We start from the raw sequence: 17,191 nt of genomic DNA on the forward strand, positions 1-17,191 counted from the left end.
CAACTCTCGAAAATTTTCTGAGTTGAATTCGTTCCAACTCTCGAAATTTTTCTAGCGCCCAACTCCCGCAGATCTTTTTTCGGGTTCCGGTTGAAGTATTGCAAGTTTGCAGATGTTAATACGGATCGTTTATTCGCCGTCCATTTCCTCAGAGTAACAACAGTGTCAAGTTAACAGCCACATGTATACGAGTTCCTATCATGCGGGCACATGCAGAGAGTATACATCTTCAGTAAAGCGTTGCATGCTCTTGCGATTTTAGGCTATTCTTGCTTTGGCAGATTGGAGCTAAATTTTGACGGCAAATACATAGGAAGATTCGGCTGAGGATGGCCTGATAGAGATTTTACCATACACGCAAACGGGTTAAAAACTCCTATATTACTTGCAAGAATGACAAGGTTGTTGTAGTATAAACGGTTTTCGCAAGGTCGTTCTCCACAGGGATTATTAAATAATTCAAACCAAACCTAATTCCAATTAATTATTGTAAAGCAGAAAGTTGAGATGATTGGTTTTATAACCTACTTAAATTAAAACGAATTTAATTAATAAAAATAAACTAATTTGCAATATTAAAGATGAAGGGAAAAGAAAGCTGTTTTGGAAAAATCAAATTAAGAAAACACTAGGGTTTCACCATCACCTGGCAATCCTATGTATTTTTATCAATTAATTATGATCTATACATGCCACTTTGAAGGTTAGGTTTTCCTAATTTATATTCTACTTGGAACCTCCAACATAGAACGTATATCTAACATGCAACCCGTCCGGACGTTCGGATCAAATCTGAACATGAGAGACTCATTATGCTTTATGAAAACCCTTTGAAAAACCATGCAACCCTTAAGATGTGGTGTTCATCTTAAGTGAAATTACAATTATTAATCACAAGAAGGCAACATCAATTTCAGGGAACCTTCCGACCAAAATTGCATCAAATTACTTTTCTAAAGATCCTAATGGTGATCAGGCATTAAGACAATTAGATAGTTTTAATCACGGTGATCAATAATTCAAAGTATGCATGCAATCAATCATAAGCAATTAAATAAAAATCACATATTCATGCTAAGGCTTACGGCTTCACCCTAGCAAAAGGAATTAGTTACGCATATTCATAATTGAAATCATAGAACATATTATTAAGAATAAAAGGAATGAAAACACCTTAAAGTAGAAAATCTCCAAGAACCCTAGTCAAGTTCTCTGTCTCCCCAAAGTTGCATAAAAGAAAACCCCCCAGATTAAGAACGGCCAAGCCTTTTAATATCTCCCTAAAGCTAACAAACAAACCCTAACTCTCAAGTATTTAATTCCCACTAAGAAACTAAATAATAATAAAATAAAATAGAAAATAAATTCCTAATTAACCTAGGAAAAACTGCACAGAAACTGTTCAACCACGTTTTAGCCTCAAATCTCCTTCAAATCCGGCCCAAGATAGCTTGTTTTAAAGATAAGAACATTCTGAACACATCTCCAGAAGGCCACAAACCCATCCAAGGTCATCTTGAGCTCAAAAAATGCAATTCAAGCCCGAAACGTCACTATTCCAGCACTGCACATTGCTCCTTTATTTTATTGCCAGAAAATCATCGCTTGGTAGAAAAATCTGATATTTTGACACGATCAAGCTAAGTGACTCACGAACGTCCTCCAATTGGAATTACTCCAAAATTCGTCTATTTGACTATGTTTTGCTCCAGAGGAAGTCGAAAATCCTATATTGGAAATATAATTCAAAGTATCAAAATTCTTCCAAATTATTAACCAAGATTTACTAAGAATAGGATTAAATATATAATATAAAATATACTCATCATGGCCCATTTGGTTCAAAGTGGAATTCGGCCCGTCTGTGTTGTGACAGATAATCCGTATTTGAACCCAAGTCCGGTCACCATCTCTATTGTATAACAGTATCTTTCGCCAAGTATAATTAAGATATTTCATGCTAGACACAGCCATGATACCTAATTATTATCATTGTATTAGAACGCATCAATATTGCTCGTCCAGTGGGGAGCTGCACACAGAATTGCTGCTTGGAAGTCCTTGCTGGGGAAGTTCAGCAAGTCGTCTTTTTTTCGAGGTCACCAATCTATCACTTCACTTTGCGCCAAAAAGAAAAAGTATCTGCCACCCCACCACCACCAACTCCGGTTCCACAAGACTAAATGTTAGTCAAAAATACAGAATTTAAAGGGTAAAAAGAAAAGTAGAGTTGATTCTCAACTAACCAGTAATTTTTATCTACCATTAAAGAGGAAAAAAAGTAGTAGGTTCCTAATAGAATACTTGGTTGGTTTCGAGCTAGCTAGGGTTCAGCCATCATGTCCACCACCGCCGAGTCAAAATCTAGGTGCTGCATTTAAATAAGTAATTTGGAGGAGCGAGTGAGCGATAGAGCTTTGTCGATATATTAATTCAGACAGGGAGGGTGATAGGTATGCACATTCCTTGGGACAAAGAAACCGAACGACCTAAAGGTTATGCATTTGCTGAATACGAGTGCGAGAAGATTGCTGAGTACGTTTTTAGGTTCTTCATTGATCTTGTCACTCTCTAAAATCGGACACTCAAGTTTTCCATCTCATGCCAACACAAGCAGCCCTCACATAATAATATCAATAATACTGTTTCTAAGGCAGGTTCTCTCCCCCTGGTAGTCGCTCTAGATCACGCCGTTGCAATATGAGCACCCTAATTAATACTTAGGAGCTGTTCTTGTTAATTTTTTACCATTAATATTCTTCAATTCATTTGATTCGACGATCAAAAATTAGAAAAAATTGTGAGAAAATAAATACGAGTATGCGGCTAGCACTACCCAATAGAGAATACGATTGTGTTATAGTTCATCCTTGCTGGGGAAGTTCATTTTCTGTCGTCTTCATGGAGTCAATCCACCACTCCAAAACATAGAAAAAACATAGAAAAAGTACGCACAAGACGACAAGAATCATCACGTTGAGACCGGACCCCTGTGAACTACATTATTCACCTAAAAAGCAAAATTAAACATTAAAAGTGAAATTGATTCTTATTTGATAAGCGTTTTCACTCCACCGTTGGATAAAATCGACGGATATTAACCCTTGGATTTTTCTGAACGGTGGATATTAAGACGCTTGCATAGTATTACACCTATAAAATATGCAGAGGATCCTGGTCCTGTAGGTTCCTTCGTGGCAATGGCCAATGGCATAGGCAACTCCAACGTCAGTTGCACACGTCATCATCATAGTACCTTTTAAGGATATTAGCCAAAGAACAATTATTGTCACTGATATGGAAGGGTCAAGGAAGTAGTAGTGAGTGAGGACTGAGGGTGCGAGATTGACTAGGGATTGACAACCAACAGTAAGTCTCTCTCTCTCTCTCTCTTCTGCTTCGATCCAACTTCCAGCTTTACTCTTTTGGTAAAGTTGGTATTTTACTCTGATCAGACTTGAGACTTAAGGTATACTTCTCCCCTCTCTTCTGGTTCCGTTGCTTTTCGTTTGGATTTTCTCTGATCGCTTCGTTTCCTTCCTGCATCGTTGGAACAATGTGAGTTAATTGTCTCTGCAGTTTCTGTTTTTTCTCTGTAGTTTTTGTTGGTGTGTGATTGATTAGTTTTGTTTGATCAAGTTTTTTTGCAGCTAGTATTTTTGCCTGTGTAATTTCCTCTTTGGGTTTCTCCCTCTGATAAATCTGTGTCCCTTACTCTTCCTGCATCATTGGGACATTTGTCCAGTTTTATTTTGTTCGGAATTTTTTATAATTTTGGATGTTTTGGGTATTTTTGTGCTTAGTTTTGTTCAGTGAAAAATCTTTACTTTTGCTCTCAACTGCAATTGCATAACAAAAGGCCTCTCTTTTTTGGGTTGTTTTGCGTCTTTTTTGTATAGCAGAATTATCATCTTGTTCTTTCTGATTGTTGATCTGATCCTCTAAAAAATAATCATATACTTGCTAGGTTGTTACATGTTTTGCTTTTGGGTGGCTTTGGGTTATGAGGTTCATATTTGTTCGTAGCTTAACTTTCTTGGATACATCCAGGCTTTCTAGTTCTTAGGGCTCGTTTGGAACTGCTTTTAAAATAGTTGAGATCGTTTTTTTTTTTTGTGAAAAAATGTTTTTGGGACCAATCTTTAATAAAAATGCAAGTGAATCATGGATAAACACTTAAACTTCTCGTAAGAAGCATTTTTTCTCTCAACTGCAATTGCATAAAAAAAAAGGCCTCTCTATTTTGGTTGTTTTGCTTCTTTTTTGTAGAGCAGAATTATCGTCGTGTACTTTCTGATTGTTGATCCTCTAAAAATAATCATATACTTCTTAGGTTGTAGCATGTTTTGCATTTGGGTGGCTTTGGTTTATGAGGTTCATAATTGTTCATAGCTTAATAATTTCAATTTATTTTCTTGGATTCATTGAGACTTTCTGGTTTTCGGTTGGAACTGCTATTGTCTTAAAATAGCTGAAAGCGTTTTGTGAAAAAATATTTTTGGAACCAACCTTTAGTAAAAATGCAGGTGAATTCTGGAAAAATACTTGAAGTACTGCTTCCTAAAACAAGCACATAACTGGTGGAAGAGCACTTGAAGTGCTTTCTACGTGAAGCGCCGCTTCTCGTAGGAAGCAGTTTAAGTGCTTTTGGAACCCAAAAACATTTTTCCCAAATGCACTTTTAGTCTTTTAAAAAGCACTCCCAAGTGAGTCCTTAATTTCAAAATTTCAATAAAACCATACAAGTACATTTTACTCATATGGATTGTTTGGCAGCGTAAATACAGTGAACAGATTCACATGATAAGAGATGAGTAGGACGATAAGGTTGCATGGATTCCCTTCCGGTGTGACTGCAGAAGCAGTTGTGCGGTTGCTGGAGAAAGAAACAGGAAAAGGATCTGTCTATGCTGTGAGATTAAGAAAAGCCAAAGATGGGAGAAGATATTATGCTACTGTTCAGTTTGACACCACCAAAAATGCTGAACTTATTCACCGCATGGCCAATGCTAGAAACTTGTACTATGGCACTTCCTATCTGAATTCTTGGAAGCTGGATCAGGATATTGTACCAAAGCCAAGAGTCTCTTTGCATACCTTTGAAAACATAAAGCTGGATTTTGGCTGCAAGATCGCAACAAATAAGCTATTTAGTTTCTGGAATATGAACAACGTTTCAGTGGATTTTGGGATTGGATTGCGGAAACTAGTTTGTCGTCTGAAATATGACGCTCTGGAGTATATGATCGAACTTTCCTATGAAAACATCTGGCAGATTGAGTTGCATCGTCCACGCGGTTGTGCTGCTAAGCATCTTCTGATACAGGTTCCTCACCTATTTTTAATCAGCAGTTAAATTCAAATGATTGTCTTCTCCTAATCCTTATTCTGTTTACGATTGAATAATTTTATATCATCTACATGGTGCATTTGCTTCTAAATATATGTGACCTTTTTCTGTTTTCCCATTTCTAGCAAATTGGTGAGCGTCAAATCACCAGTAGAGAATTGAGGGTTGTTCACTTTAAGGGTTAACATGGTAATCCTTGTCTGGATTTGGGCAAAAATCAATTTTCTTCGTTTGATGGAGTTTAAAAGTTTGTAGTTTCTACAATTTGAGGTGTTGAAGGAAGTGGAATATTTTTATTAACATCGTACGAGTTTATTGTACTAGAAATTGAAAATAACCCCTTTTATCACTTAAAGGATGACATTACTGGTGCGTTTCACTGTTGTCAAAGCATGTTTTGGTCCTCATTGCCATGTATTTGAATCATTTCATGCTGGCTACTGCAGTTGGCGAAAAATTAAATGTTCTCTTTTATGAATTAGTAATCTTGAAAAGTTTGATGATTTGTCTCCAATTATCAGATGTATGGAGCACCTCGGATTTCTAAGAAAGTCATACGCTCGTCAGGACAAGCATATGAAGATCTTTGTCTGAACTATTTCATGGACTGTGATGATCAATGGGTTCGGACTACTGATTTCACTCCATCACGTGCTATTGGGCAGTCTTTTGCATTAAGCTTGGAGCTTCCTCATAGTCTTCAACTTCCGGATTTTCGAGAAAACTTTCCTGGGTATGAAGAGATTGAAGGTAACCTTGTCTTGGAGGTTGGTCCCCCATATTCTTGCAACCCGAGTCTGGGTCCCATGGTTTGTCCCCCTCGACATGTCAATGTGTATGTGCCATATGATATCTTGTTTAAAGTACTCTCTCTGCTTCAGCTTGGGTATCTTTCAGGGCCAACACTTGATGTTATATTTTATAAGATGGTTGATCCGCGCAGATTTGATCGTGCATGTATAGAGTATGCCCTAGATAAATTATATAATTTGAAAGAGACCTGCTATAAACCTTCAGTGTGGCTTAATGAGCAGTACAGGAAGTACCTCACGTCAAAGAAACGTCCACAGTCATCTGTCATATCCTTAGATTCTGGGTTGGTATATGTACGCAGGGTCCAAATTACACCATGTCGTGTATTTTCTTCTGGTCCTGAGGTCAATGTCTCAAATCGTGTACTACGCAATTATCCAGATGATATTGATAACTTCATTCGTGTTTCCTTTGTTGACGAGGAGATGGATCGAGTTTATTCTGCAGATTTGCTTCCACGTACTTCTGCTGCCTATGAGGATGGGAAAACCGACATCTACAAGCGGATTCTTTTTATTCTCAGAAACGGCATAGTAATTGGTGAAAAGAAATTTGAGTTTCTCGCATTCTCATCAAGTCAATTGCGAGAGAATTCTATGTGGATGTTTGCTTCAAGACAGGGACTTACTGCAGCTGATATAAGAGAGTGGATGGGGGATTTTCGTCGTATAAAAAATGTAGCAAAATATGCTGCCAGATTAGGTCAATCCTTTGGTTCGTCCACTGAAACTTTAAATGTTGGAAAACATGAAAGGGAAGTTATTCCTGATGTAGAAAACAATAAATATGTCTTCTCCGATGGGATTGGGAAAATATCTGCTGATTTTGCTAAGAAAGTGGCCTCAAAATGTGGCTTTAATGGGACTCCATCTGCCTTTCAGATTCGATATGGTGGGTACAAAGGTGTGGTGGCCGTCGATCCAACTTCATCAGTGAAATTATCATTGAGGAGGAGCATGTCCAAGTATGAATCAGAAAACACAAAGTTAGACGTTTTAGCATGTAGCAAGATTCAACCTTGTTTTCTGAACCGCCAGTTGATATCTCTTTTATCCACCCTTGGGGTTCCAGATCATGCTTTCATGAAAAAACAAAGGGCAGCTGTTCAACAATTGAATGCTATATTGACTGACCCACTAAAAGCACAAGAGGCTCTGGATTTGATGTCTGCAGGGGAGACTACCAACTGCTTGAAGGAATTGCTTATGTGTGGTTATAAACCTGATGTTGAACCCTTCATTTCAATGATGCTGCAAACATTTCGGGCATCAAAGTTGCTAGAGTTGCGGACGAAAACAAGAATCTTTATTCCAGATGGACGAGCAATGATGGGATGTCTAGATGAAACCAGAACACTGGAATATGGTGAGGTGTTTGTGCAATTCTCTGGTAACAGGCATACTGTAAGTGCATCAAACCAGCGATTCATTATTGAGGGGGAGGTGGTTGTTGCGAAGAACCCTTGTTTGCACCCTGGCGATGTACGTGTTTTAAAGGCTGTGGATGTGCCAGAGTTGTACCATATGGTTGATTGTGTTGTTTTTCCACAAAAAGGACCAAGGTAAGAATGTGTAATGCATCATGAGTTCGTGAATTTAGTCCAAAATATCCATTCTGTGTCTTTATGTGTTTGCAGTAGATTATATAATGTAAAAATCAAGAACACTGATTTCGATTGAAAAAATCAATATCATCACATCTTGCAGTTAACATGCATATAACCATTATGTACTTGAGTCCATCGAGTGCAATTTCGGTCGATGTCTTTTCTGCTGGTGATAAACCAGTATGGCTTTGCATTTTATTTGTACAAACATCTGTTTCAAAATTTGGACTTGGTTTCCTTTGTAGTTGCTATTTCTTAGAAATTCTTAAGTTGCATACAAAGTTCTACTTTTCCTTGGTTTTTCTGCATAATCGAGTTCATAAACTTTCTCATAAACATTACTTAATGATTGAAATATTGTTTATATTGTTAGGCCTCATCCAAATGAATGTTCGGGAAGTGATCTTGATGGAGATATCTACTATGTCTGTTGGGACGACGAACTAATTCCTAGGAAGCAAATCAAACCCATGGATTACACCCCAGCACCAACTGTAGAATTGGATCATGATGTCACTATTGAGGTAATACTCTTCATTAAGCAACCGACTAAGTGGCATCGCCCGGGGGGGCTACGTGCCTTTGCTAACTTTTCATGTTGAGAAATGACTTGAATTTTAAAATTCAAGTACTAAATACGAAATTCTTTTTTTTCACATTGTAATTAAGATACCCAATCCAAATTTTGACTCTCTCGCTCCTGGTCTCATTCTTTTCTGTTGCTGGTACATCGCAGTATAGTACTGAACATAATACTTCTAGTGGTGTTTTTCGAGTGTTGAATTTGATCGTTTCTCTTGACCCACAAAAGGAAAAAAGGTCTTGTTGATAGCTTTGATGTTCTTTTGTTTTGTTTGACTTTGATGTTTGCTTGAAGGGGAAACTTAATTTTAATTTATTTTGATGTATTTGCACTTCAGTGATTCTAACGCTTCGATTCACTTTCCTTTTCTTTTGTCTCATGCCATACAAGGCGGTTTTTGTAAGAAACAAAACCCAGTATACTTGATCTTCATTTTCTTTTGGTGCAGGAAGTTGAAGAATATTTTGTGAACTACATGGTGAATGATAGCTTGGGCATAATTGCCAATGCCCACACTGTGTTTGCAGACAAAAATCCCTTAAAAGCAATGAGCGAAGAATGTATAGAGCTTGCAAAGCTATTTTCAATTGCCGTTGACTTTCCAAAAACTGGTGTGCCAGCTGTAATACCTCCACAGTTATATGCCAAGGAATATCCAGATTTCATGGAAAAACTTAACAAACCCACCTATCAGTCATCCAATGTAATTGGAGCTCTTTTTCGTGAGGTGAAGGACATTGCGGTTCATGAAAGCTCTATCACATCCTTCACTCGTGAAGTGGCGAAGCAGTCATACGACCCTGACATGGAAGTTGATGGCTTTGAGGATTACATTGAAGATGCTATCTATTACAAGGGCAATTATGATTACAAGTTGGGAAATCTGATGGAGTATTATGGGATCAGGACAGAGGCGGAAATACTTAGTGGGAGTGTTATGAGAATGTCAAAATCTTTCACTAAGAGGCGGGATGCAGAGTCTATAAACGTGGCTGTGAGATCGTTGAGGAAGGAAGCTAGGGCGTGGTTCAATGAGAAGGGAACTGGTTTAGATTCCGGAGCTGATGATGTATATGCCAAAGCTTCAGCTTGGTATCATGTCACATATCATCATGATTATTTTGGTACATACAACGAGGGGCTGAATCGTGACCATTTCATCAGCTTTCCATGGTGCGTTTATGACAAGCTCGTCCTCATCAAAAAGGATAAAGCAAGTATGAGAAGGTCTCTACACATGTCATCTCTAGAACGCCAATTCGGGGATGGGTTGCATTTGAGTTGAGAAAGTTGGAAGTTTTTTACGTTTGTTTCTTGGTGATGGGGTAAGCTCGTAAATTGCTTATGCTGATGGTAAAATTTGAGTGCATTTTGCTTATTGTATAATATAATAATGGATTGATCTTCGGTTTCTTGTTTCTGACACTCGAAAGTTGGTTTGAAAGCTTGCTGTACTTTTCTGGATAGAATGTTTATCGAGATGCAAGTATGCTATAGCATAAGATATCGTATGTAAGGATTATTTGAGCTTCAAGTTTCTTGCAATGTATGAATTGCTTTGTAAATGGATATTTTATGGAAAGTCTCTTGCAATTTATGAAATGCTTTGTAAATGGAAGCTTTATGAAGTAATTTATAAAATATTCATTCCCAAAGCATTTCAACGGCAAAATCATAAATTTTTATGTGCCGTCTACCTAAAACAGTCACACATATCTCATAAAATATTGAAAGTAAGTATAAAATGTTATTTCAACCTTCTTTTTTCTCATCAAATTTCTATAAAGGAGTCTTTAAAGGATGAGATGAATATTAATCAAATTATGGGAAAACTTTTACACAAAAGTATATTGCACAAGACATGCAATTTTTTCACTACCCTTGCCACTTTTTTTAGGTACAGATATTGAAGGAAATTAAACATATTAAACTCAGAATATTAGCCCACATGTAAAATTGGTTCTGCATTTGGGTTCCATCTTTAAACTCATCCCAATGAATGTTCAGGAAGTGAACTTGATGGAAATATCTACTTTGTCTGTTGGGACCAAGAATTGATTCCTCATAGACAAATCCACATATGGATCATACCCGGAGGTGGATTGTCTACCCTCCAATTTCCATACTCTTCTCATGCCCTCCTGTTTGTATGATCACGGTTAAATCACGTCAACATTTTATATTCCTATTACTTTTTGTTTTATTATTTCTATAAAAAATTAATATAAAATGTTGACGTGGCTTAACCGTGACCACACATCACAGAAGGGCATGAGAAGAGTATGAAAATGAGAGGGCAGACAATGCACCTCCTTATACCCCAGCACCAACTATAGAATTGGATCACGATGTCACAATGGAGCTATTACTCTTGATCATGTGGCTATGCTCATTTTTTTTTTTTTTCCTAAAGAGTTTATTTGAATTTTAGCGATGATTAAAAAATAAATTTTTTTATAATGACGGTTAGTTTGAAATTCTTGGATTATCATGTTGTTGTACAGAATTTAGCGGAATAAGGATTTGTTGTTGTAATGATGGTTTTTGTAGACCAACAAAAGGAAAATAAATAAATAGAAGTATCTTGATGATAATTGGGATAAGGCTTTATCAAGTACACACTAGCATTTACGTTTGGTGATGAATTCCAATCTCTCTCCTTTTGCTCCCTTTTATTTTCTTGAATAAGATGATGAAGCAATAATATTCCAGATTTAGTTAGAATCATTTGCGTTTGAGAACAGCAAGCAACTGACTTTTCTCGTCGCGTTGTGAGTTTACGAGGTCGGAAATGTCTAGAAGTTTATCGGTCACTCTTCCGAACATTTCATCCATGACCTCAATTCCAAAGTGTTTGGCAAACATCCCCTCCACTGCAGCCCTTACATGTTTCACCAAAGTTGGTATGTCAACTGGACGACCTTTCAGCCATGCTGCTGGGTTTGACGACTCCATTTTCTCTATCTTAAAACACCCGTTTTTCTTTACTATCTCCTCCATCTCCTCTAACGAGGCTGCATAGTATGGCAAGTTGAAGGAATCCACTTCACTTTCTTCAATTATTCCCTGTGGAAGACGAGGAAATGCAACATATTCCAACAGTAATTTATGCAATTGTTCTTTTCTTTTTATTATGCTTGTGGGCCAACAATTATTTTATTTTCCAAAACACCTCTTTGAGGAAAAAATTAGAGAAGGAAAATACATGGTTCTGCTTCAAATATTAAAAATGAAAACTTTTTTTTTATTAGAGAACACTAAATAAACAATAGACGTACATTCCAGTTAGTGAATTTTTTCTGTACTTAAAGATTTGTAAAAAAGTTCTATATTTTCCAGCAAAAACACTTATTGGCCTCTTTCATTTTTTAGAGCCCCAGCCTGTGAAATTCTAATTTCATTGTTTTTGTCTATTTGTGATATCCTTTAAGTTATTTTAATATTTTCAATGTAAATTATAGGAGCTTATAAATAATGAGTTATCGATTTACCTCTTTTGCCATATCCATGAGGCTAGACGACATACAATTGTACAACATACCCGCTGGGATTTCAGAATAAGGCATCCCTTTGGGGATTCCAGACAAGATCATTACCATCATTCCTCCATGCACAAGCTCTTTGGCCCTAACATTCAAAAAGTTCTTCATATCCTCGGCAAACTGCGACGCATAAGCATCAACCACTTCATCCGGGGCACTTGTGTAGTGAATCCTGCCCTTGTTCCATGCCGGAGAGTCCTTGTTTTGCAATACTTCAGGCGACTTGGAGATCCAATGAAGGCTAGATGAGGTATGTACAAAGTGGATAGACGACTTGGGAAACAAACGGTGATGGAAAGAACCGGGCACGCCGGCTGCAAAGTATTTCCTGTCTTGTGGGAGAGAGGTGAAGAGGGTATTGAAGTCATTCGCCTTTAGGTCGTTAAAGAAGACTTGAAATTCAGGTATTTGATGATCATCAGAGTATTGTTGATCAGCTTTGGGACATGATTGGGATAACTGGGATCGGTGTTTGCGTTGCATAGCTTCTAGTATATCTTGAATTATCATGAAAGTGTTTGGTCCAGTGGAACATCCCAAGTCTGCTAGACAAATGGTGTTTGAAAAAGATGAGAGTTTTTTCATATCAAGCTTCTGCTCAATTTCCTCAATGATTTTTCCCTTCTCAAGATCAGCGGATTCTTTCTGCAAAATTAACGGTACCATTAACCTAATACAAGTGAATTTTTACACTAAATTCATCTAAATTATGAGGAGAATGATTTAAACTTGAATGCAGAAGAGAAGCACATTGCTCTATAAACCAACATGCATGGCTAAGCTCGTATCTCAAATAGTACTAATTCTAAAAAATACAAAACCAAAGGATATGAATTAGTTCCTCCTTGTTATTTGTCCGTCCAGCATTCTAATAAACCAATATGTTAATAGTGGAGGTGAATCCAATCTTTATAGGAAAGCAACCAATGTCTAATTGTTAATTTTAAAACACATATTCGGATGTTAATGGAGAACCCGATATGCAAATGGATGGATCTGATTATATTGTCAAAATTTATGAAAAAAAGAAAGTAAAACTCCCCAATACAGAATTGTTCTTTTGCCCTTTATTCCCTGGTATTCTAAGAATTTAAGAAAAAAACAAAAGGCAAGATCGTAGGGCAAGGAGTTACCTAACTAGGCTTGTAGGTAGCAAATATATACATGGGCGCCATACGGTCTCGGCAACGAATGAAAACCAAAACTGAAGCTTGATATAGAAACTATATATCATGCATGTATATATAAACTCCTATTCTCCTTGACCGCATGTTCTAAGAAAATTGTGGTCACTCACCGTTCGACTTTAAAGTGCAACAACAAAATTTAAATGATCACCTACCATTGGATTGAGATCGAACGGTGATTGATCACAATTTCTTTGAACCATGAGTATAAGAGAATGAAATATACATGCATATATATATATGTGTGTGTGTGTGTGTGTCTGTGTAGCATGCACATGATCATAATATTAATTGGTAAAGTCGAGGTCATGCATTACATGGCTAGGGTTTCATGCATCCATGATATGCATGATATATATTTACAAACAAACAAAAAAACTAAATACATATAAATCATGGGATTTATACCTGGTAGGAGGAGTTCTTGGAGTAGCTGTAAGTGCCATTTCCACCGTTCATAGGCAGCGAACCTGTGACCGGTTTCGCTCTATTTTCATGATCTCCTTTGAGATTCATGGGATCAGCTGAACCCGACAACATCGTTCGATCCCCTTCTGCCATATAATTAGAAGCTTATAGAGGCAAGTAGATTTGATTTGTGAAGAATGAGATTAGTAGGCTTGGAATTATATAGAACAACTCAAGGACCAAGGGGAACAAATGCTCATGCAACGTGTTGGTACCACCACTGCCTTATATTAATTACAAAGACATCGACCTGTTATTTCAATCACTCTTAAGTAAACTGAAAATAAGTCATATATATATATATAGAAAATTGTTATTGACATTTTAAAATTTTCATTTGCATTCTAAATTTCAAACTTTTTATATTTAGAAAGACAAATACACTTGAATAATATTTGAATTTTTTTTTTTTTTTTTTTGTGCGCACAAGCACTAAACTGTATATATATGAACATTGATCAGCATGTATCATTTCCTAGCTTAAACAATTACATATACTCTATATAGGGCAAAGTAAATCTTTCCCAGGGCCAACCATATATATGAATCTATATAACGAGCATTTGTAATTCTGTGCAAAACCTTTGTCATATTGAAAGCGTGCATCTTGGCCATGTAATGAACCGCGTATATGACATATATATGTAACCCAGCGTATACGTTAACATAAACATAATTATAGCCAAGTTAATTGTATTATCACTTCAAATTTCAAGATTGTTCATGAATAAAAAATTCATGTTTATTATTATTTATTTATATGTCCGTACCATGCGGGTATAAATACACGAGAGCATTGCGTCAAAAGATGCCGCCGAAGACTGTGTAAATTAAGAGAGTAAACAAGATTTAACCAAATGTAATTTTAGCAGAGGAAAACAAAAAAGTAAATAGAACAGAAACAAATCTCAAAATCCAAGTAAAATGAAGAACAAAAATCACATGACCAAAATTAATATAAAAAAAAAATAAAAAAAAACCCAACATGCATGAAAGACAAATAATCGGTGAAAGCAAGGAAATCCATTTGCAAAGAAGGTTTTTGTTTGCGAACCTCAACAACTGGATCTTGTTAACAGCAAGGCAAGGAGCAGAACCAAGCCGGAAAAAATTGAGCCAAAGCTTCAGAAAAGTGGATCTTGTGAACAGCAAGGAGAATTAAGCCAAAGAAAATTGAGCCAAGCTTCAAAAAATTGATCTGAACTGGTGTCTAAGTTTCGAAGGGTGTGGGTGCAGCTAGAATCAGCGAAACCAGGACAAAAATTGAGAGGCTACAGTCGAAATAGAGGCTTGATCGATGATGATTTCTATGATTTCACGGGTGTGGAGGCAGTCAAAATCCGCGAGGCACCAAAAACCGACAGCGCCAGAGGGCGAGTTCGAGAACAATAGAAGAGAGGTCTGTGAGAATCCAACGGAAACGAAGGGAAAAATCGAAGATACAACCCAAATAAAGGGTAGGTCGATGATGGACGCGTGGAACTATACATGGAACTATACATGTATATTTGAAATGTTCAGCTGATCGAGGACCACTTTTAGGGTTTGTTGGGTTTCGTTAATTAGTAAGTATTTTAAACAAATTAAGTGTACGATTAGCATAAAAATAAATGTGGCCAGATAGACGATCATCATCCTTAAATATATCGACAATTTGGTGAGAGTGAGATTAAGAGCTAGCTAGCTAGGGTTACGGACCATGCTATATATATATTACAGGAGCTTAACATAAAACGACATGACAACATGACAACTTTCTAAAGCTTGAAGCACTAATCTCAGTTTGCCCTTGCGCCAGTCTCCATTTTTTTACAGGCTATTGACAGTAACTCTTCATCTCAACAACACTAAATAGATGGCTACTTCTTTAGATATTTTCCAAATTAATGTTGATAATATTTCCTAACATTACCGATATTATATTTAACTTAACCACTTAGCTTCGATGTGGAATTTTATTCGTCATTATATGTAATACATGTGTGTTTGTGCAGGTTTGAATATTAGATCATTCGCTTACGAAATGGTGTGTCCCTAGATTTGTTTTGACTTTAAGGAAGCAGGTTAAATAACTGTAGCCAGCATACCAACAAAATTAATTTGGTGTTTAGATTTCAAGATTATTAACGGTTACCTGAGGTAATATTGTGTTTGTGTTCTTGACTACTTCTTATGGAACACATATTTTACGGGTGCTCTGCTTAAAAAAAATATTTTTTCATCTGCTAAAGCAAATGGTGGTCCTCACCAACCACCATGGATGTAGCACCTAATTAAATTATTAATCGTATTCGATGTTGTGATCTGAAATAAAGCACCAATTAACGGAGTAATATAAGGAGGCAGATTGTATGCCCTCCTGTTTAGATGTTCTTTCCATCATTTTTTATTTGTGTAGTCACGGTTAAGCCACGTCAATATTTTATATTTTTATTATTTTTTGTCTTACTATCTCTATAAAAAAAATTAATATAAAATGACGTGACTTAACCGTGACCGCACAAAATAAGAGGGGATAAAAGGGGCATCCAAACACGAAGAAAAACAATCTGCCTGCGTAATATAATTAAGGTTGGAGACGAAAGATTCGCTGTAGCTCTAGCTTTGTAATTATATGGCAGAATAGATACTGCCTATTATACGGACACGGTCGTAGGCAGGTAGGTTGGGTGTCGTAGATTGGGGGATCATGCTTGATATGTGTATATGCACTCTAAATTACTAGCAATTGAATATTAATCCTTTGATAAGATTGAAATTCAATTAAAACCTAATGTAAGATCAAATATTAATTATAGTTCTTTGACTCGATATCCACATAAGCATTTATATTTAAATTCATAATTAATTGTTACTAGATACTTAAATTCGTTTTTTTCATTCCCAAAATGCTCATATTAAACATTTGATTTTTTTTTTTGTCAAACTAAAATTCTGATTTATTTGGTCCAGATTTTTTGCCATCATCCTTGACTTCCTCTATTAATAAATGCACCTGAACGGAAAACCATAACAAAAAAATATTAATGAAACGTTAAGAAAAAAAAAATGCAAAATACATAAATATGCAAGTTGCAAAGTAAAGAGTATATACCAAACAATTATAAAATGATTGTACCTAAATAAGTGTATCAAAGTATGTGTACCAAAATATATGTACATAAGTATATAAATGTATCGAAATATAGTACCGAAACATGTGTACAAAAATATATGTACCGAAGCATGTGTATCGAAATATATGTACTGAAACATATGTATCGAAATATTGTACGAAGTATATGTACCAAAATGTATGTACCTGTATAGTTCTCAAAAGTATAATGTAGCTACACGAAAAAAGGCTTCTTGTTGAGATCACTATTGTTGTGAAAAATGGAAAAAAAAGGCTTCGTATATTTAGGTATAACAATCACCAAATGGAAAGTTTCATTCAGATTAATAGAATTTTTTGAGGCAATTCAAACTAGAAAATGCAAAATCAAAATTCATGAAGTCCAGTTTTTATTTCGGAGATTGAAAGGAGTTTTTGGAGATAATGTGAGCCTTTGGCCACGCCATGGAGATAAGTGGTGGGCACCGACTCACCGTGGAGCAGTATAGGTGGCTGTCTTGTAGGGGGAGAGAGGGAGAGAGTGAGAG

General features: G+C 36.4%; 2 protein-coding genes across 7 annotated transcripts; one reads left to right on the top strand and one right to left on the bottom strand.

Annotated features, from left to right (window-relative positions):
* The first annotated feature begins 3,184 nt into the window (after positions 1-3,184).
* On the top strand, positions 3,185-9,934 carry LOC137736887 (putative RNA-dependent RNA polymerase 1). Of its 3 annotated transcripts, none has more exons than XM_068476197.2 (5): positions 3,185-3,369; positions 4,777-5,326; positions 5,872-7,724; positions 8,143-8,293; positions 8,801-9,934. In XM_068476197.2, the coding sequence occupies exons 2-5, from the start codon at positions 4,811-4,813 to the stop codon at positions 9,635-9,637; spliced, it is 3,357 nt and encodes a 1,118-aa protein (XP_068332298.2). In that variant the 5' UTR covers positions 3,185-3,369; positions 4,777-4,810; the 3' UTR covers positions 9,638-9,934. The 3 variants fall into 3 exon arrangements, with proteins under 3 accessions (XP_068332298.2, XP_068332297.2, XP_068332296.2); XM_068476196.2 differs by having other exon boundaries at positions 3,289-3,558; XM_068476195.2 differs by having other exon boundaries at positions 3,289-3,469.
* A 984-nt stretch (positions 9,935-10,918) lies between these two features.
* Positions 10,919-14,971, bottom strand: LOC137738288 (loganic acid O-methyltransferase). 4 transcript variants are annotated; one of them, XM_088683297.1, is made up of 4 exons: positions 14,604-14,971; positions 13,490-13,635; positions 11,844-12,539; positions 10,919-11,418 (listed from the first exon to the last, which is right to left on the bottom strand). In XM_088683297.1, exons 2-4 carry the CDS (start codon positions 13,619-13,621, stop codon positions 11,077-11,079), a joined length of 1,170 nt encoding a protein of 389 aa, XP_088539423.1. In that variant the 5' UTR covers positions 13,622-13,635; positions 14,604-14,971; the 3' UTR covers positions 10,919-11,076. The 4 variants fall into 4 exon arrangements, with proteins under 4 accessions (XP_088539423.1, XP_088539422.1, XP_088539421.1 ...); XM_088683296.1 differs by lacking the exon at positions 14,604-14,971 and adding an exon at positions 14,320-14,398 and having other exon boundaries at positions 13,490-13,632; XM_088683295.1 differs by lacking the exon at positions 14,604-14,971 and adding an exon at positions 14,320-14,392.
* Positions 14,972-17,191: the final 2,220 nt, after the last annotated feature.

This window comes from Pyrus communis, chromosome 13, assembly GCF_041283825.1.
Source record: "Pyrus communis isolate YQ-2024b chromosome 13, ASM4128382v1, whole genome shotgun sequence".
NCBI lineage: Eukaryota > Viridiplantae > Streptophyta > Magnoliopsida > Rosales > Rosaceae > Pyrus > Pyrus communis.